The 22,186-nt window shown below is 47.6% G+C and overlaps 1 protein-coding gene across 1 annotated transcript in view; it reads left to right on the top strand.

Annotated features, from left to right (window-relative positions):
• The window catches only part of LOC119382911 (dachshund homolog 2), a 254,606-nt gene that overhangs the window by 224,830 nt on the left and 7,590 nt on the right, over positions 1 to 22,186 (top strand). The window contains exon 11 of the mRNA XM_037650822.2: positions 5,048 to 5,110. Within this exon, the coding sequence (XP_037506750.1) occupies positions 5,048 to 5,110 (63 nt within the window). The remainder of the gene's footprint in view (positions 1 to 5,047; positions 5,111 to 22,186) is intronic.

Below are 22,186 nucleotides of genomic sequence, written 5' to 3'. Positions count from 1 at the left end.
TGACGTAATCACCGGATGGTGATTTTTGCATCATTTCGTATTGACGCCGTTGGTCACTTTCGTGTTTTATGAGGCATCCAAGGCTTTAGACTTAAAGGTACCGATCTACGCGCAATAGAATAAACTGGCCCCGTTAGCATCAATAGTCTCGCTTCCCTTTCCACCGCAGTGCCCTCATCGCATTACAATGTGGAATAAACGTGGTTTCATTCATTCGTTCAATAGCCTCGCTCGAATGGCATCCAGAAAACGGGAAGGCACGTACAGGGAGGTGTAGATATTCCGCATTTGCTGTATATTATAATAGAAACGAGAGTACTCAACTTTAAGTATTGTAAGCAAGGCACAGTTGATCTGCGCAGTGCCGATATTACTAGGTAAATTCGCAATTTGAGGCCCACTAACACCGGCTGGCATATATAGACTTGTTTTATAACGGCTGCATATGCCAGACGACGTTAGCTTGCTCGGTACTCTGTATGCAGAAATATTTTGGGATGTGTGCTGTACAGAGTATTCCGTAGCGTACACAGTTCGCATCAGGTGGAGGCTAATGAAAACTTTTACCGGCCGAAATTCAAAAGGAGGCTTCCTCATTCGCGTGTGCTCCAAGTGAGAAAGCTACCTCAAGGCCGCGGATGCTCATTTCAGAAAGCACCCAAACGCACTCTCTGGTAGTAACGCCATCGACGCATTTGAAGCCGCGAGAATAACGGCTACAGTGAGGTGACGCACAGTCAATGGCATTTAGTGAGCGACGGCATAAGCCGAAGCTTTTCCAGCCTATTCCAGCATAGCCAAGTTATGCAACGGAACGACGCCGTTCGGTGGCCAATCAGGTGAACGATAATATCGTATAAGGCACAGGGGAAAGAAAGAAAAAAAGAACATTAGTGGTGAACTTTTCAGAAATCCCCACTCCATAGTCTCGCTGGCGAAATTTGTCGAAAATCGCTCAATGCAGTCCGTAAGCAACCCTTGATCTTTCGGTGCGATGGCTTGTCAGCCACCCGATATTAACGCGACAGCATTGAAGAAATCGTTTCGCAGAAATTCCGGCGTCGGCGTCGTTGGTTATGATCGAGAAATCAGCGCTGTCCGAGGGCGAAAATTCGAAATAGATGCAAATAAAAAAGTAATGAAAATATTCTCTACCAAGGGGAATAAAACCCAGGACTTCTGCATCGAAAGCAGGTGTTCTACTACAGAACCACGGCTGTTCTTCAAACTGTCTCGGAACAAAAAAAAAAGAAGAAAAACCTATACTAATGTCATGCAGTTGCGTGGCAGAAGCGTAGGATGGCAAAATGCATAACATCATCTGAATTGCGCAACGAGTAGGTGGCTTAAAGCCATTACAAAGCTTCCAGGCATACTCAATAATCAACAGTAGCAAGAGAAAGAATAATTCCTGCAGGTGCGCAGGTGAGCGTGTTGCTTTACGGACGCCTAGTGGGGGTAAGTACTTCGCCTATTCGCAAAAGGGTGAGTTATGGCATAGTGGGCACGTCTCAACTGTATTTACCTTGAGGCACGTTCGAGGTGTTCACCGAGAGAGATGCCCGGGTAGCCATCTTGAAGGCTATGCTAACGGGGCTCTATTACGCTATCGCGTTCTACTATTGAAGGCGAAGCTCAAGCATCCTCCAAGTTTTCTCTTTTTCTTCCCCCTGTTTATGTGTGTAGAACGAGATGTGAGCTTAAGAAAAGAAGCTCCAGCGACGGACCACAGCCTTGGCGTACGGTTATAGTGTCAGGGGTTTCTCCGCAGTACGCGCCCTGTGAAGGGTCAGAGGGTTACCGGCAGTACCTCATATCAAATGGAGTCGAGTCGGTGTTGGTAATAGGTTTACTTTGGGTGTCGACCAATCCCGCGTCTCAAGTACTTCGGCGTTTTGCTTCAGACGGCTTATCAGCACTTGACGGCAGCCTTAATAACGGCGCATTGCGAGGCAGCGCGTACGAGGTCGAGAGGGAAACAGTCATGGCGCGCAAAACGCGCGTACGTTGGCATGTTGCCGTCGATCTCTCTCTCCCTTTCTCGGAAGCTGCAACCGTAGATGCCTTCAGTCAACGAGGGTGGAAAGATCGGTAAAAAAAGTGGGGGATCCCGTAGTACATTCCGCCAGTAAGAAAGGGTGCCAGAGAAGAAAAAGAAAGGGTCGGACGTAACAGCTGTTCGTTTCCGAAGATCCATTAGCAAGATGCTTAAGGGGATATTAAAATACGCCTGCGTTTCCTGCTCGGCCGTGCGTTCTCTGCTCGCGTTTTCTTTCGCTTTCCTCGCGCATCTGCGTCACTGCCGTTTCCGCCACTTTGTTTTAGAGGAAGCCGGGGCAAGTGAGGGAGAATCATTTTTGCTTTTGCCTCGGCGCCCTCCCCCCACTTCTTGAAACCTCGTTGCTAGCCCCGTTTAGTCTCGCAACCCCCGAGAAAATGCGTTGTGTGCTTATACGACTGCGTCTCCCACCCTTTCATTCGGAAGAGGGCGGTAATTTGCGATGTACGCGGGTCGCTAAGCATTTGTTTTCTACTTATCAGGAGCAAGCCAGTCTCGAAAACTGCCGACTGATTTTTCATCTTTCGGAGCATGCTTATGCCGAGAGTGTTTGTTTGATGCTCTATTCACTTACAGTGCGCGTGCTTTCTTTGATTGACTGTTTTTATTCGTGGAGAGTCGATTCTTTCCTACGGAATTAAAGTTATTTCAGGAGTCAATTCGCAAACATACAACATACTAAACTGTGAGGGTGGGGGGGGGGGGGGGTATTGTCATAGTATAAGGGTAAGAAAGAGTTGCTTGCACAACAAAAGCTTCTGTTTTTTGTCTTATGAGATACTGTCCAAGCTGAATCCACGCTGACCTCTTGATGATTCCACCAAGTGTCACAAAGTCAGTTAAATCTTTTAAAATTTTGTCTAGATTATGTATGCAGATAAATGTGCATTTTCTTCGGGAAGGATGGCATAACTCAAAAATTTGTACGCATCTGACCCGCAATAAGATAAATTCAATATTGGAGTTTCGAAATTTATGTCGAAATGTACTGTTTACACGAAGCTTTAAAATAAATGTTCATAACGCAGTAAACTGGATAAATTTCTGCTATGAAACATTTACGAAGGCAATCATTTAGTCATCAAAGCAAATGTAATGTAGAAATTAATCGAGAACCGTTCCGATTTTGACATTTGGCTTCATCAAAAATATAAATGGGGGCACTTTTCATTCAGGGAAGATCATACCTTCACCCCCCATTCTCCCCCCCCCCCCCCCCACTCAACTTATTTTATTGATTTAAAAGGCCTAAGCACAAAGCACAATGAGCTCCCAGTCAAATCAACAACAGATGTCATCGGCAGCAGCTGCACTCACATGAAGCGTCAGGAAAGCAACGCGCTTCAATTATCAACCTTATCCTTACCGTAAATGTTCGCGTTCGAATCCAACCGAGAATAAGCGTTAGCACGTCTGTGGCTCAAAGTTAAGGATTACGTTCTGAAGCCAAGGGCATGTCGTTCTCTCTTACTGTCTTCCCCTTTCTAGCTCATTTCCAATTCAACTTCAGTCCCTGTTTCCCATTTGCAGTCCTCGTTTCATTTCTTTTTTTTCTATTGTTTCTCTATTTTCTATTGCTTCTTTTTTCTTAGCTCCCACCGCAAATGTCGAGGCGGTGGCTTTGACGACGACTGCTTCGACATCTTGTTCACTTGAATCCATCCCAGTGGGACGACGGAACATTTGCATGGGAGGGTTCCGATCGTTTTCCCCCGGAACGGATTGAAGCTCGTTTAAATAAGGGATATCCTCGTCTTCCCTTTGCGCCCAGAACGCCACTGAACGAACATTTTTTTGTTCCCTTCTATTTCGGTTCTTCTTATGTTCGAACGATTCTTTGTTCAGTTCCCTTTGCTCACAGTCTCACTCCGTATGCTCGCCTTCTATTTCTATTCTACCGGTTATTGCAATCTTCTTTTTTTTATGTATGTGCTTCTCTCGTCTGTTTGATTTTCTAAGCAGCGTAAATGTTCCTCCAAAGTTTTCCTCCCGAAGGCGACATGTGGAGCGACAGTTTTGTTTTTCGGATGTAGCTAACGACTCGACCATGTTAGTGTATGCTTTTCTTAGTTGTGTGATTTCACTTATGTTTGAATAAAAAGTAAATAACGGGAAGGATGCGTTGCACGAAGTGTTACCTTTGCAATTCATTTTAGTTTTACGTAGTTAGATTTTTCAACCTTACAGCCTCAAATGGATATGCCGTGTAAGAAAGCGTTGACAGCTGTTTTGCTGCGTCATCTCGCGAACTACAAGCATTCGTATTCGCTTTAGAAACGTTTACTTGCACTGTGTTTTGCGCTTCTGGCATAAACACATATTCAAAAAGAAAAAGAGAAACCTTACCATATATGTGCGTTGTTTTATATTTTTGTATAAAGTGTTTTCGTTCACTTGAAGTCGTGACATGTAGGAGCTTTTATCTTTTCCCTCTCTGAAAGGATAAAAACGATAGAACCTTGATTGCGCCCATGCAGTCACTGGTTTTGTGGAGTTTTCTGGGAAACTTAGTGTTTAGAAGGGGAAAAAAAAAACCTTATCTATATTGTAAGTCGTACGTATTTAGGTGTAAAAAAAAATTGCGTGCCTACGTGCACACAGTTCTTAATGTGTCACATAATTTCTTATTTGTCACATAATACATAATGTCACAGATTTCTTAATGTGTCACATAATAGATACACACACGTGCCCACTTGCGCTCACAGTCGCAGGCACACACGCAAAAGAAGCGCTAGTGTACATAAGACAGATTTAGAGCATGAGCGAGACGGCTAGGACGCAACTCAAAGCGAAGAGTTCAGGACAGGAAGTATGTTACGTGAACATACAAACGCAAGTATTTAACAACTACGTTTGGTATTCGAAAGAGAGTGCCGTGAAGTAACTTGTTGAGAACCTGGTAACTGGGATAATATTGATCAAATCGGCTTGTCGAGTCCTCAACGTCGCTTTTGTACACGAGTACGCCCTTTATTCTTTTTACAGAACGTGTTCCGTCGCCGGACATGGACCCAGAGCGTCACAGCAGACAAGAATCCGAGAAGAAAGGTTTGTCTGTTTTCTGCACTTTTCATGAAGTTTGCGTGGTCTCTGACATTTTGCTTCATATCGGTACCCATGGCTTACGTCCTTACTTCCGTATTTCTGTCCTTCTATGCCATGGCCCTTTATGCGCTCGCATTCCAATTCCAATGCTTTCTAGATTAACACTTACGCCTTCCCACAGCCAATGCCGAATAGCGCGAAGTTCTCATAATAATAATAATAATAATAATAATAATAATAATAATAATAATAATAATAATAATAATAATAATAATAATAATAATAATAATAATAATAATAATAATAATAATATGTGGGGTTTAACGTCCTAAAACCACAATATGACTATGAGGGACGCCATAGTGGAGGGCTCCGGAAATTTCGACCACCTGGGGTTCTTCAACGTGCACCCAAATCTAAGTACACGAGCCTCAAACATTTTCGCCTCCATCGAAAATGCAGCCGCCGCAGCCGGGATTCAAACCCGCGACTTTCGGGTCAGCAGTCGAGGACCATAACAGCACGAAGTGCTTCTGCTCGTCCCATGAGTACCTCTTAGTACTGCTTCCTTGATAGACAGGCTGACGAATAAGCGATTCAGTAGTTGCAAGTGGCAACTGCACCCACACAGTATTATACGGATGGTTGGGCATTATCGACAGTCTAGATGAATAAGCCATTTGTTCCATAACGTAGATATCTTGGACGGCATTTCGGCTAAGCACTGGTGAAGTGGTTCTCCTTCCAGCACAAGACCATGATCAGCAGCTTCCGAACACTTGATCGAAACGGGAGAGACAGTAAATTAGCAAAATATTGCTACTGCTTGCTGTTCAGCACAGTATGGAAGTCATTGGAGCACAAAGACAAAAAGAAATGGTGTGAAAAAAACACACAACTAAATTGCACATAAAGGCACAGCACTATCGCAGCCTCTGACAGTCTCACAGTGGGGGCAGTGTTACAATTTGGCAAACCCACGAAGTCGACGTGCTCCCACACTGTGAGTCCCAAGCGCATGTGCTTAAATCAATATGCGCGCGCAACATTTTCCAGTCGCACCTCAGCAGTGAACCGTATGGGTCAACGACTGACGCTTCCTTTCGCTTATACTTCGTCTATATCTACAGATCAAACGGGCGCAGCAGGTAGCCATATCGGCTGCTTTTCAGCAAGCGGCGCACCGGCGCATGCGCGCAGGCTGTCGCGCCACATCGCGAAGTGAACGACGTCTTATAACGGGTCATCCATAGCTCACGGGAACGACGTTCAGGTTCGCACGAGGCGAGGCCTAAAAGCTTGCCGTTTACGACGAGCACAGCCGTGTGAGCAAAGCGAGCAACGTCCGGACATTATGGACGCTCGGCGTTTCTCATTCTTTTACGCGCGCTTTAGCTACCTGGCTTGCGCTTTTGTACCATCGCCGACGCTCGGTGAGACGAGCGCGTTGTATCGCTAGACTGGGCGGCACGCATAGCAGCGCGAGCGCTGGTCCCAGCTCGGTGGGCGGTGCGGGAATCTAATTAGCGGCGCCAACAGTTAATCAAAGGAGATCGCCGTATATGCAGGAGCCCCCTCGCAGAAGGAGCGCGTCTTCCCACGCGACCCTTGCTTGCCAAGCGACCCCGTTGTTCCCAGGCACCCCTCCTGTGGCCAGAATCACAGATGCTACTGCTGCTGCATGGTGGTTCGCAAATTCCCGTGCTTGAAAAACTGCCCCGTTGTTCTGGTTGTTTTAGTTTGTTTGTTCTTTTTGTTCAATTTTGTGTGCTTATCGTCGTCTTCTGATGGCCGGGAACATGCGGGTGACGGATTCTTTCTTTGGAAGGGTTCTTTGTTACTCGAGAACTTGTGCAAAGCTGTCTTCTCTCTCTTCGGCCCGCCGTAATTAATTCGTTTTAGCCCAGCCAACGCAGTGGATGGCTCCGAAATAAGACTAGGTGGCGTCATCCATTTCATGAAACCGTGCGGCAGATACCTCGTTCTTCTCGAAATGGTGTAGATAAGAACATTCTACGCTTTAAAGCTTACTCGTGAATGGTATACAGCAAACTGACTGATTACACATAGAGGAAACGGACACGGTAACAGCTCTAACTTGTGGGGTTAATGTACACGTCGAGGTAGATGTTTGTCGAATACAGTGAAACCTCGGTGATACGAATCTCATGGGACCACCAAAAATATTCATATCATCCAAAATTCGTATCAGCAGAAAGCATGGAAAATTAGCATGCGACAAAAGCAAGTCGGCGTACATTTTCATTTATTGTTTTTCAGGGCCGCAGCAACATCCGCAAGAACCCTGAATGATTGTCAGTTAAGTTTTTAGATGTCGGCAATCATACCAGCACTCATAAATATATGGCCCATACGCGCGTATTTAATTAATGAACCAGGTGCGTTGTGACCCGCGACAGCAGTAGCCCCTTTAAAATTTTAGTATGTTTTTTTTTTTTTTGCATGACACCGGAGTACTGCAGAAAAAGTAACGAAAGAAGCGCTTTGACGCGATAGATCAAGGCCACAAAATTACAGATCCACGGTCTTGTGTTATGATTTTGTTATCGCGGAGGTGTTGGGGATGTTTTTGTGATATTTACGGCCATGCCCGCACAAGTGCGACCTCAACGGTCGCGCATGTTGACACTGTGAGGCGTGACTCCTTTGCAAAGACCGTCCTGGTCTTCTTTTGGTCCTCGTCGACCTTTCATGGGATGTCTGATGCACGAGGCATGCACGTGTAAACACAGTACAACGACAGGAGCCCGCGTCGACGCGTTAGAAAAAGAAGCATGGCGCTAATATTCTCTGTAATCTAAACGCGAAGGCACATGGAGACACTTAAGAGCTTTAAAGATTCGCGCACAAAATCTCGGAGGCCGTGACGCGTCTCTGAAGGTTTATTCTGACCGTAAGAAAAGTGTTTTTCTGACACCGTGATTCTGACAATTTGGCGGTGCGGCGCGCATGCCCACGCTTGCGTTCCCGCGCTCGCACGTGCTTGGCGCATCTTCCGGGCCAGCACGGACAGCACCTCTTCGAACCTGTGCGGTAGCATACGTTCGTATCAAACGTCACTGGGTGAAAATTGGTTCGCAACAACCGTACTCCATTGCATTGCAGACTAATGGGCCTTGGCCGGGACCAACGAAAAATTCGTATCACCCCGAAATTCGTATGAGCTGTGATCGTATCACCGAGGTTTCACTGTACATCTGCATGGGTGTAGAGAGCATGAAGCTCCGTCTGTTCGCGGGGACTCAGCAAAAGTTGGCCTCCATACTTAACGTATGATATGAGACTATAGATTTCCCGCAGAAGTTTTCAACTCCTACTTCCAAAGCAGGGGTTCAAGAACTTTTGCTTCCCGAGTATCACGCACGCGGGGTTTGCTTATGACACCTCCTCGGGAGTACTTTGACACCCTCCTCTCATTTTCCCACCCTGTAAACAGAACGATACACGAGACCTTCATGCTGCTTTCTTTCTCCCAAACTTCGCTGTGCGCTTCCCATTTGCGCGGCGCCGCATTGCGGCATCATCGGGCGCCACCGGAGGGGATCGCAAAGCGCGCCGCTAAAAGCGGCTTTGGTCCCAACGCCGTCCCGCAAACTGCTTTATGAATAAACATGAACTCTTTCGCGCTCCGGGCCCATCGGCTCTAAGCTCCTGGCAGTATCGCCGCAGTTTAGGCATCGTCCGCTCCCTCCGGCTTCTGGCGCGTTGGCGAGAGACGTCAACAAAAACAAGTGAGTCAACAAGTCCGCGTGGAGCGCGCATCGCATCGCCCACCGTTGCGCCGGTAGCGTCGAAGCGCGAGCGGGCCTTGTTTATCGAGCAGTCACCGGCCGTTTGTCGCGTTCAACTTCCCCCATCACCCCCCCCCCCCCCCCCGTTTCATCCAGTACACACACTCACACACACTCTTGTTTGCCCAGGCCCTGTGCGAAAGCCCGGTCACACAAGCACACGCCTTGGCGCAGGCGTGTGTTCTCTTGCTGCGTACAGCAGGACGCACGCGTTTTTGTCTCTTGCGAGCGCGACGCCCCAAATGGCGCGGATGCGCCGTTGCATGCGCTCGTGATGGATTCGAAGACGTGCCGATATGCAAATGCTTATAGGCGCGACGCGGTGGCGGGGAGGACGTATCACGCAGACCAATCTCTGGAATAATTGGCCGCGCTTATCGCCGCTGTTCACGTCGCCAAAAACTCTCGCCACAGCGCTCCTCTCGCGGGAAAGCTACGATAAAACAAAGAAGAGGCTCGACCGAGGAAAGAAACTCCGAGTTGGCCTTCTATCCTCGTTATGCCTGGGGCACTCGTTGCATGAACGATGACGAGGTGCGTTTTTACCTGGCGTTATAGGCCGTGTTATTAGCGCGCCCCGGATATAGAGGCAGCTATAGCCCAAATCGGCAAGCCTGCTATCTCGTGCGTGGAACGGTATGGCGCGCCGATAGGTTATGCGAAGGAGGCATTATCGCGTGCTATATGCTTTTGTCTCACCTAAGCGGGCGTTCTCTCTTGCTGTTTTGGGAAACTCGCGTTTGAAGGGCACGTCTTCGCCATTGCATTTTGTCGCGCTTAGGTTTTAATCATGTACCGTGAGAAAGTATTGACATCGACTGTTCCACCCGTCGTACGCTGTCGCCTCTTTCTTTCTTTCTTTCTTTCTTTCTTTCTTTCTTTCTTTCTTTCTTTCTTGGTCAGTGACCACTGTAACGAATATTCTTATTGTTACGACCTTGAACGCCCACAGTATCGTTTTTCTCGGTGCATTCATCTTTGACCAAGGTGTCCTGTCATCCTCGGAGTAAAAGCTTTACTTATATTCTTATAGCGCATATCGCCAAGTGGTGTCGAAGGGGCCGGATACAATCAATAGAACGTTTTTGTCGTCAAGGGGTGTCACATCCTCCGCTAGTGACAGCCCTTGACCGCGTCCCTAACCTTAGAGAAAACTAACATGTCAGCAATTCAAGGGCTGCCTTTTACAAAGACGAATTCTACTATGGTGTAACGTAAGTAATTATATTGAAATAATTTGCAGAAGAAGAGAGAGACAACAGTTTATTTTGTATTTTTTACTGGGGTCAAGGGAAGCGGGAGGGCGGGGGGGGGGGGGGGGAGGTAGACTAGCGCTAACGGAGCTCACCTTCCTCAGGTGGTGGCCAGACCTTGGACTCTTGGCTGCGTCGTCGACCAACCGGACTGCCCAAAGTTGGACGCTCTCTGGTTTTGCTGTCGGTAGCTTCTGCTGCTTAGTGCAGCTGTATTGCCGGACAGCTCACGCAAGACGGCATTAACACAACGAATGGACTTATATGTACACCCACTCCGTGTCCTGCTCACTTGCCAGGCAGACACGTAATAGCTCTGCTTTAACACCTGTTGCAGAAGGTAAACAGTTCTGCAGTTTCAATAAAACGTTATGCGAAGGATTCTCTTCCCACAAGTTATGAAATACTCGTTAGATTTGCATATTAATCAACCATACATTTGAATAATATGCAAATTCAACCAGCATATCGGTGTCAGCGGGAAGCGAATCCTTCACACAGCGTCTTACTGAAGCTGCAAGACTGTTCACCTCCTGCAAGCAGGTGTTCAAGCAGGGCTATTACGTTCCTTCCTGCCAAATGAGCAGGATGCGGAGTGGGTATACATACAAGTCAATTCGTTGTGTTTATACCACCTTGCGTGAGCTGTCCGAAAATACGGTGGCATCAGTTACAGGCAGAAAAGCCCGGGACAGTTGGCTTATAAGGGACATGGCTTTAATAACGATGCCCCGTCGCCGCTTGTCGAAATATCAGGTCATCCTGATTGAGACACCCTCACCTGGCTAATCCTTTGTTGGAAACAGCCTCCCGTGACCAGCCGTTTGTTGCGCGTCCTTCAGTTTAGCGCACGCGTTACTCGTTAAAGCTGCAGCAGCCGTCGCTTCACCCGCGGCTTTTACCGTTTATGCACCCATCTTACGGCACCAGAACGACGCTTTTACGAGGCTAACGCTCTCGGGGCACAGCAGCGCGTTACACGAACAGATACACAAACGCGCGCAGACAAGCCAAGCACGCCAGGAAAGACAAAAAACGTTCGAAACAGCGGCGAAGCTGCGCCGGGAGTTGGAGCCATCTGGTGCGATTCGCACGCAATTACGAAAACATCCAGCCTTCGCTCTTGATTCGGGGACGGGCTAGCTCGTTTGCCTCTTCGGGAGCATGGCCTGGCTTGCCCCGCTTCCTCTCCTTCCTCGCTCCTTTTTGTATTATTTATTTCACCGCTACGGCGCCGCGCTCATTTCCTCTCGCTGTCCATATTCCATCGCCCGCGCCGTGGCCTCTGAAATACGCTCTCCAGATTGGAATCCATTAACTTCGGAAACCCAAGAACCCCCCTTCCGCCCTTGCTCGCTCGCTTGCCCGTTCGCGAACGCCGTGCTGCTCGAGGCAAACATTCAGCGCCGCCGCTGGCACGCTCGCCGAACGGGTGTGGTGCGTCTCCTGTGCCCTGCACCGGAGGAGCACTCCAAGATGGGAGGGCACTGTTTTGACAAGCCGACTACGAAAAACAGTTATCGAATGAGAACGTCTCCTAATGGAATAATAAATTACGCTTCTTGTTTGATAATCGTCCGGAATATTGCGATGCGGGACTTTACGAGCGACGTGGATGTGCTTCGCGTCGATTTTGTGAGCGTCGCAATCGGCTAAGTGTTACGAAATAAACGCAGGCGACGAATTCGCGTTGAAATTTGAGTGGCGCAGCTATCTTTAATTCAGGAAAATCAATAACTGTACGCGCCGTTTACGTGCGTTAGATGTTGCGATGGCCTTTTAATGTACTTGCAATGAGTCCTTGACGCCCTCTTCTAACGCTGTGTCCTGAAAATGAGAATTCATAATTATCGTTATCATCATAAAGTAAAGGTTCATTATTATCCTCGACTTTCTTGTTCAACTTTCAAGTCCTTCCTGCCCGAGCAGTGAGAGAAAGAGATAAACAGAAAAACAAAGAAACGTTGAATCTCTAGAAGGCGCTCAAAACATACATTTATCGTGTTTCATAAAGGGATCCATTGTGGTTTAGTGTAACTAAATTACTTAGGGTAACTCTACGCTCGAGGACGCGGGCTCGAGTCCTTGCCACGGCAGCCGCACACACCTGTGTGCTTAGATTCAGGTGCAAGTTAAAGAAATCCAGGAGGTCGAAATTAATACGGAGTCCCCCTCAACGGCGTCTCTCATAATCACGTCGTGGTTTTGGCATATATATAATCCCAGAAACTATTATTATTATTATTAGTGTGAATTTCTTTAGTTCTTATCTCGCTAATATTACACTTATCTCTGTCAAAGACTGTGGTTATGACGGACACTTCCTGATGCAGCCGGACCCTCCTGTTCCCTTTCTTTCTTTCTTTCTTTCTTTCTTTCTTTCTTTCTTTCTTTCTTTCTTTCTTTCTTTCTTTCTTTCTTTCTTTCTTTCTTTCTTTCTTTCTTTCTTTCTTTCTTTCTTTCTTTCTTCTTTCTTTCTTCTTTCTTTCTTTCTTTCTTTCTTTCTTTCTTTCTTTCTTTCTTTCTTTCTTTCTTTCTTTTACACCAAGCCCCTTTGCCTCTCCGTAGCATTTTAAACCAAACGTCCATCTTGTTGACCTCCCTTCCTTCCCTTTCCCCTCTCCTGGTTTTGTGCCTCACGACAAGAAGGACTTCTATTCGGAGCCAGATAAATCCATATGTTTTATTTCAAACAATAGGCAGTTTTAGAATAGCGTACGCAAAGCTTTGCGTTGGCTTTTCGCGCAACTGCGCATGCGTCGTACGCTAACCGCTTGCGGGCTCCCTTTAAGTGACGGAAATAGCGGGCCGCAAACGCTAACGCTAACTTAGCGTACGCTATTCTAAAACTGCCTAATGACAGAGCGAGTTTTCCGCAACACATTATGCTAGTCTTGGGCTGTGTGGACCACTCAGTGAGTCTCTTTGTTTTATAAAGGCAAAGGGGAAGGCTTCATTCGAGACTAGCCGAATGCTACATAGCTACTCTAAAACTTAGAACTCTGTTCATTATTACTTCATTATTTCTGACCTAAATGCTGCTGAATATTTTCCTCACGCACAAAAATTGTTATATCATAATCGTTTGCTCTGGTGGGACATCACTTCATGAATTTATAATAAATACAATTTAGTCAACATAAAGTTCTTATATAATGCTGTTACATAAGCGACGCTATGCCGCGTAGCCTTTGCGGAAGGTTTTACGGATATGTAAGCAAATTGCGCGCGAACACTCTTTGCGCACCTGAAATATGTTAGTGATGGCTTCGCCTTTCGCACTCTCGTTCAAGGAGAAGCACGCTTTCCGTTAACAAGGAACATACCCAACTTCGGCCAGTTCACCTCTGCGGCTGGAAGACGCAGTTAAATACAACGGAATAGACATGACCGGTCTATTTCAAAAGCGTGCGGTGGGTTGTGGAATAATGGCAGTATGACACCACGCCTTGAGATCTTAATTCGCGTTATGTCTGCGTTCACCACTCGGAGGCGCTCTTACTGAATCTAACACTTAATTTTGGGTTTCGCATTAATTCTAACCTCGTGCGTTATGTCGCGAGCTTTGCGTAGGGGAATATACGAGTTGAACTTTTGAACTTCATTTCCAACGCAAAACGTTGGGGGTTTCACCAGGGAAAATGCTGTCAAAAAATGTTGCAGTGGCTTGGCTTGGCTATGCCGGGATAACGTAGCGTTAGCAAAGGTTAACGTGATTGTTCTTAGCTTTCCTGATTGTCTAGGATGAGCTTGATTATCATGCTTACTGCTGCTCCAATGACACACACATGGTATACATATTATGTGGCACATGTATATTTATTTTGCCAGGCAACTGCTTCGGGATCCTATGAGTTAAGCTTCTCCGCTCTTCTGCGCCGTTGAGCAGCTTTTGCGCTCTCCTTCTCCATGGCTAAACCACACTGGCAAACGCCAGTCAGAGGCGCTATCAAGCGGCTCCAGCGCAGTGTCAGACGGCGACTGCACAGCGAAGGCGAATAGCTGGGCGCACGTGCCGGCGCCAGTAAGTCTACCTCGGCTGCGACGGCACTCCTCTGGGAAGCGCAGACCGGCGGCAGCGAGTCGCGCGCGGCAGCGGCGGAGTGCGCGGGAGGTGCCGGCAGTGCCGGCTCCGATGCGCCAGCTGTGTGGCATCACTGATCCTCGCACATGCGCAGCACGGCTCTTGACGATCCACGCGAAACTGGCTCGGCTAGGCCAGTGCAGCTAACGCCACAAAACAGCTTGAGGGGACCTGGGGACCGTAAAGTCAGCAGCTAGGGATGCAGTCCAGAAGAAACGCTAATACTTATATCACTTGATATCTTTAAAATAATGGAAATACTATACAGAGTAAAATCAGAAGATATAGCAAAATGCAACACAAATTGAGAACATCTCTTCACATACACGCAAAAATTCGTGAAAGTTTGTGGCGGTTATCCTCGTCTCACGCCAGTGAAGACCTGCAGAGGTTAAAGTAGGAAGCAGGACACCTTCCAGTCACCCTGAGCACGTGTATGCATATCTGCTTATCCTAGCTCGGTCACACGTTTCGTAGCGCTATTGCACATCGCCTTCAGTGCTTGTCGCGTGAAGGTAAAAAGGGGGGTCTGAGCCAAGCAGTGAAAGCGGCGTTAGCCTTCAAGAAATAACATCCGGATGTTCACTGCATAACTGAAGCGCACGTTGTAGTAGTTACGATATCAATTCGTGCTAGCCGGGTTCCTTCTAGCAAGTTCTCTGGTGACAATCGATACGAAGAAAGTGTCGCGCTTAAGAGTTTCGAAGCGGTGCCCAAAACACATCCATTTTTCTCCTTCTTTCGGCTTACACTACGGCTCTGACATCGGTATCTACAATTCATGCGTACTCCTTAAAAAATGTAAAGGCAACTGTCTAGAAGCGGTTATAAACAACTACGTTTTCATGCAATACAACGAGTATCTTGTTCTTTAGAGCTCACGCTTTTGAACTTACGCGTACGGTGGATTAACGTTGCGTTTGTATTCCACGAAACCGCGAAGATTTTGGTTGTTTGTTTCCCAGTACTTGGCACCGTAATTTACGCTGTCGCGAGAGTGAAGCTGAATACGACGTGTCAAATAAAGGCGGGGAAAGAAAATATTCACCACTTTCATCCGCCCTCTGTCCAGAAAAAAAAAAAAAATCTGATCCCGTTGCTCCCGAGAAACATCACCTCAGTTTTCACGTTCCTCGCTTGCGCCACTCACGCTCGCGCACTACTTTTCCCTAATGTATTCCCACTCCGGTATCAACGGCTCCCGACGCATGAAAAAAAAAAGTGTAAAAAAAAAACACTGGGAGTCTCAACTCCCACTGCCGCCCCCGAGCCACGTTTTCTTGCCTTAATATGAGACTCCTTCCACGTATTTTCCTGTCCCCACATAACGCCCCATCCGCTGGCTGGCTCGCTGTAGACTGCGTGCCTTTGCTGCTCGCGGGCAACTCCTTGCCTTTCTTTTCGTTGGCGCGCCGGTCGCCTCGCTTTCGTTCCTCATTTCTTTGGCGCGTGCGGTTCCTGCCGCCTTCGTGTGCTGGCTGTTTTTGGGGCCGGTTCCTGTTCTGCATAGAGCTGTTCGGATGAAAGTGTGCTAGAGGGAAGGAAAGGAGGAGGGGGTGCCGGTTCCTGGCGGAAGAGAGATCCTCCGTCGTCTGTGCAGCGCAGAGCCCATTTCCCGCTGTTCGATCACTCGGGCGATCATTAATCATTCGCCCAGCCAGGGACGAAAACGGAAAGAAAGGGAAGAAAAAGAAAAGAGGAAGTGGCGGGAAAGCAGAGTGGCATGCGTGTGAGTGTACTGCGCACAAACAAAGGGTAAAGTAGGAAGAAAAAGGGAGAGAGCTCGGTCGACGATCGAAATGAGCGTGGGCGGAAACAAAACGAATAAAGATACCAAGAAATGGGGTGGCTGGCGTCGTCGGCGTTAGCGTCGGAAGCGTCAACACCGCCAGACACGCACACACACATTAAGCGTAAAGGAAGGGTGGTACGCCCGACAGAGGAGGGGAAGGGGGAGATTCGGCGCGAGTAAATATAGAAAAAGGGGAAAAAAAAAGAAATGGTCAAGGAGAAAGAGGTTGGCGACGAGGAATTCGCTTGCACATCTTCCCCTTGTCCTCCTGCACTCATATTTTCTCTATTTTTTTCCTCTCACACTGGCTGCAGAAACGTCTTGCGTTCCCCTCTTCCGCCACGGAGACGTGTTTGTGAGTCTTGCGTAAGCGACGACTGTTCTCGTTTTTCCTATACTGTCGTTCCACTGACAAAGACGCGAGAAAGGAAAATGATTTAACAAACAAGTGGGAAGCGGTAGAGTACACAATTGTTGTTTGGGGGGAGCTAGGCAGTTTTGACGCTTAGGGGTGCGTGAGTTCTATCGTTTAGCCTCAGGGAGACGTGTTCTCTTTAAGTTCGTGTCGTTTGCGCAGCGACATTTGCTTCGTAGGGGGCTGCTTGACATTCCATCTATAAGCGTGAAAGTACGATTTACGTATGCGTAATTCGTTTCGGCGAGGTCTCGTTTAATACAGTTTCAGTGTTGAAAGTATGCTTCAGGCGGTAGTATTATTTCCTACGCGGTAAACCACAGATAGCAGTGGGTGAAATAAGGGCAAGATAAAGTCATTTGTGTGCAGGAAACGTCGCTGGCATATAATGGATTTCTTTCAGTATGAATGACACGTCGTATCTTGGAGATTCGCTACTGGAGATTTCTTGATGCTGGATTAGCGGCATGAATAAGAAAACAGAGAGTTTAACGATATCGCACGAATTTCTGCCAGTACAAAAGCGCAGAAGAAATCTGGAAGAATCTTCACCGCGTAACCACAGGTGGCCTTACAGCCCTGCCGCAATCAACTGCTGCGCAACGAGGTTCTAAGAAATTTTCTGTTGAGGCAACAGGCAAGTTTATGAGCCTCATACATTTCTTTTTGTGAACGTCCCATCTTTTAGTTGGCCTAGAGTAACACAGTCTGTATTTCGTCATCAAAGAAAGGGCAATGGGTGAAGGGTTTCTATATGGTCTTGTCTGAATCACGAAACTTGCAAGGATGTTTCGGTGTACTTTATGGCGTTATAAAAAAAAGCAGGATGTTCGTAAAAGGGAACCCAATTACATGAGCCTCACTAAGTTTGTGTATGTGTCTAAAAAAATGGACGTGTCCGCTGGGCGTTCAGAATTCTCTGAATTTGTTCCGGCATTCGTTGAAGTTGCCACGGCCATTTTCCCCGCTTCAGCCGCCACTCCAACAAAATAGCTATAATCGCGGGACACAATAATTAAAAAGACTTGGCAACCGATATCTTAAATGTCAGTTATCCCTATCTAAAACCGCGCTAAACGGCAACAATTTCGTAACCCGAGAACAGGCTGTATGATTCCTTTTTCCAAGCTTTATGTACTGTACAGTGTAATTACTGTATATACTTAAATGTATGTGCTTGGGAATATGCTCCTCTCCGCTTAGTTGTCTGGCTGATGAGACTGTGAACTCCGCATTGCTTTAGTGCTACATTGTCAATCTTCCAGCGCGTACATAAATGCAAGCTCAGAACCATAGCGGTCTCCAGGAGGCCATGAACCAGAACACACTGCTCCAGCAATTTATGGGGTCTCTACACTTGATATAGATTATTTCGTTTTTCGTTACAGTCGTTTCGATTTGCTGCGCTTGGTCCTTCAACGTGAACTCCTGCTTGGTACTGTAACCTCCTCTATGCGTCACAAGACCGTTCGTCTCCAGCAGTTACGCTGTTTCAGCCTTTCATCTTGATTCTGCCATTATTGACTCGATGCAAGAAAAGGGCCCTCTTCGCTCGTTTGAGGAGACAGCCAAAGCCTTCGGGGTATAAGCTGTGGCGTTAGTCTGGGAAGGGGTCTCGTCCTCAGGCACACCATCACTGGCAAGCGCCTCTTCGAAGGCGCTGTGGGCCAGGAAAAGGGGTCCCGGCGGCGAGATAAACTCGGCCGAGAGAAGGCGACACCTCCGCTGTCCCCTGTGATGAATGGGTTGATGGATGGCGCGCTCGGCGGAGAAGCCGAACCGCCGTCGCCGTTGCCTGCACCGACGATCAAGAGGTTTTCTCTTTCTGAAACGAAACGAACCTGGCCCGACGAGAAAGCTGTATAATGCAAAAGAGCGTGTCTTATGCGTCTGCCAGCTCTGTGGGAGGGTGCGTCGCCATGGGAGATTATGACCGGAGAGCGAATAAAGAATAGCGGTACGGCGCAAAAGTTTGCGTCCGGGTTTCGGTAAGCGGAGAGTCACTGAAGCGCACAGTTAAAAGAAGAGCAACGCACCGAATAAAAGGAATAAGTAGGCAGCTCGCCCCTTTCGGATCCTTGCATGGCAATGAGATGATGCACTGTGGGGGCCTCTCCCACGTCTCTTTTGTTTCTGTACCGAATAAAAACGGGAGCAAACTGTTCGAACTGGTTTCAGAGCGGGAGCCTGTTTCGTGAAGGAAGCGCGCGAGAGTTTAAACACGTTCAAGTCTTCACTACTTGCTTGACAAAAATTTGAATAGACGGCTGCGTAATGAAAGTAACGAGATAATACTTTTTGGATGCGCTTAAATTTGGTGTTTGTTTTAAAAGGAAGCGAGAGATAACTGAAATCGTGCTCTACACCACAATTAGACCCGATTTGCTACCCTGCGGTAGTACGGGAGAAAGAGGCGTCAGAAAGTCGAACAAAATTTCTGGGCTGTTTAACACGTATTAAATACTGTAACTTGGATTACCATGGATGTGCCGTCCTAATAATAACTTATTATTGAGTTTTACGTGCCGAAACCACGATAACATAATGAGGCACGCAGTACAGGAGAGCTCCGTAAATTTAGACCATCTGGCGTTATTTAACGTGCACTAACATCGCACAGTACTCGGCCCTCTACCATTTCTCCTCCATTGAGAGAGAGAGAGAGAGAAAAGAAACATTTATTCATATCAGGGCTTGGAATGGTTAGGGTGGTTGGTGCCCCTCTTCCAGGGCCCCACTGGCTACAGCGGCTCGCCGGGCCTGGTCAAGGGTCGCCAGTTGGTTTCTCATTTCCAGTTCCGCGAGCCGCGCCTCCCACGACCAATTCAGGGAATGGTTGTTCAACACAGGCGAGATGGCAGCCTCCGGACGTTATGTATACACACTAGCTGATATGTTATATGTGTTCCAATGTCGGTGCTGCTTCGCACCACGGACATTTGTTGCTGTATCTGTGAGGGTACATTCTGTGTAACCTGCGTAAATGTGGAAAAGTGTTTGTTTGGAGGCGACGCCAGTCCCGTGCTTGTCTCCTGTGTAGGTTAGGATGAGGGGGAGATTTAGTTTAGGAACCTAGTCTTTGAAATTCGAGGATGTCTCTTTGTGCGCCAGGTGTCGAAGTGTCCTCCCGGGTGATGTGGCCCGCGGCTCGGCCTCTCATGCCTCGAGCCAAACGGTCCGCAAGTTCGTTTCCCTCAACTCCTGAGTGCGCCGGGCACCAAGTCACACCATGATCTATTGTGAGAGCCGTCCCCAGTATGCGTAATAAGCAGTCCGGTAAGACCCCGCCAAGGAAAAGATGGCAGGCGTCCTGTGACTCCGTCAGAATAAATGCCTATTCACCCCTGGCATCCGCTGCGTGTATGGCCAATGCTACGGCCGCGGCTTCGGTCGTTGCAATTGATCTATCGAAATGCAACCGCCGCGGCCGGAATCAAACATGCGACTATCGGGTGAGCGGCCGAGCACCGTAACCACAATACCACTGCGGCGGACAGGCCGTCTTAATACGTAGATGCCGTAAGTTAGAAAAACATTACCCACTTTTCTACAGTATGTCACTCTTAGCTGCATTCCGAATAGCGAATCAATTGTACTTCTCAAGTGACTACCGCTTAAAAGAATCCGGTCTAGTACAGTTCCGGCAGTGACGCAGATTTCCTCTGTCGCGATTTCACGCTACACTTAACACTTGTCTCTCCCGGATCACGCTTAGCGTCACGCTTTAATAAAGTACTTTGACTCGAGTGCTTCGATATAGCGCTCGCCATCCGACTATCAGCGCAAGCGCTCCTGGGTAGGCGGTTAGAAAAGTCAGTCGCCCGCAGCTTGTGGGGATAACCGGATTTTGCGCACTTAAGGGAGCGTGGAAGAGATGTATACACGTCGCGACGGGCCCTCGTTACTGTGCGTGCCGTGTAGTGCTCTCGAGATTTGTATACCGAATTTCCTTTTGTCTTATACAAGGCTCGAGGCCAACGCATTTTTCTTCCACATGTCCTTAGCTTTAGGTTTCGTACACAACATGCGCAGCGCCCCGCATTGATAGAAAACAAGAGGCAAAAAAAAAAGGAACCTAAGGGTAAATAAAGAGCCTGCGAGGATGCGGGAGAAAACAAAATCGTCTGCTCCTCCGAGCGTTCTGGAGTAAATTGCCCAAGCAGACGACGCGCGCAGGCTGCGTTTTCGCTAAAACAAAAGACCCCACCCACCGTTTTGGGGAGCAAAAAGAACTTCTCGGCACGCTACGCTCGCCACCCCTTAGTTCGCAGTCGCTGCTGTATGTGCGGGACATTAAGTCTTTCCTAACGATGACGCCGTTGAAACATCAGAAGAGCGCGGATAACTACGCGCTAAGCAGTTGCGGAAATGCGCGCTGGTGGCGGTGGCGGGAAGCACCGCGAAAAGAGAAACAAACTGAAAAAACAAACGAAAAAAAAAACGAGGTGGATAAATCGGACGTAAGCGCGCATATAGGCTGCTGGTTTCGAGCTAATTGTTTTGTTTCCCCCACGTAACACAATCGCTAATTGTGTTTTTAAAGAGGAGGCTTCGGGGTGAAGTGGAAAGGGGGTAGGTGGGGGAGGCAAGAAGCGCCCTGGAAAGTTGTAGCCGCATGAACTGGAAACGAAGAAGAAAGGAAGAGGAAAATAGAATTGTGCGGGGCGTGTGCGCTTGAGCAAGATGAAGAACTGCGGCCCGCCGGGCGTCGTCTTTTCAATACGCATGCCGTAACAGCTCGGTTTGTTTTTATCTTTCTTTTTCATTTTTTTTTCGCGTTTGCTTTCGCTCGACGCTTCGGGGAGAGTTCAAAGGAAGGACTGAGCGCACACGAGCACAGTCATGCGTGAAGTGGTTGTTATCATTTCCATTGTTTTAGCTCTCCTCGCTAAATCGAATTAATCGTCCCTAATTGGGACTCGAGGAAACACGTGGTAGAAAGGGGACTTTCTATTGGTGCTGTATAAAAAAGAACGGACGACATTGTTCGACTATATACTTGCTGTTTGGCAAGCACGTGACCTTCTGTATATGCATTTACTGTAGTGGAACTGTAGTTACAATGAAAAAAGAAATAACGGCTTTGTGTATTGTTTCTCGAGCGGTCCTTGCTAAAGCTACAATGTGACAATAACGCACTGTTTGGTAACTTAATGCTTAATGACGTTTTAAAGAGAATTGTTACTGCAGCGCTTTCTAATCAGCACAGCCTCTCGCAATCACCTACAATAGTGTAATTTCGTACTAGTGAAGAGAGAGACAGAGAAAAAAAAGGCATGGATGGTGATTATATGCGAGTATGTGGTTTGCTACCCTGCACTGAGTTGAGGAAATAAAGGTGGAAAGATGGCTGAAAGAGAGAGATGACTCTATCCGAAGAAGACGTGTATGTACTTTTTTTTTTGCACCACTGAAAGGTATCAGTTGACTACTGAAGCACAGAAACAGCTGGCATCCAGTGCGTTCCTAAGTATCGTCCATAAGCTTAGAGTCGTGCGTGCATAGGTTGCTCCCGTCAGGCAACTTTCCGCGCTCCGAGAATGCGTGGATTGAGGACATGTCTGATTTGTTATGTGAAGCCTGTAATACTAAAAGCCCCAGCATAGGCCCGAGCGATGGTTCTGATTATACATAATGCCTAGTGTTTGGACTTGAAACTCTGAACATATATTTCAAAAAGTGTAGAAAGCAGGATGGCTATCTAACTTCAGTAATCCCCACCC

Source organism: Rhipicephalus sanguineus, chromosome 2 (assembly GCF_013339695.2).
Source record: "Rhipicephalus sanguineus isolate Rsan-2018 chromosome 2, BIME_Rsan_1.4, whole genome shotgun sequence".
NCBI lineage: Eukaryota > Metazoa > Arthropoda > Arachnida > Ixodida > Ixodidae > Rhipicephalus > Rhipicephalus sanguineus.
The sequence above is the reverse complement of the archived record's forward strand: the minus strand, read 5'-3'. Positions and strand labels throughout refer to the sequence as shown.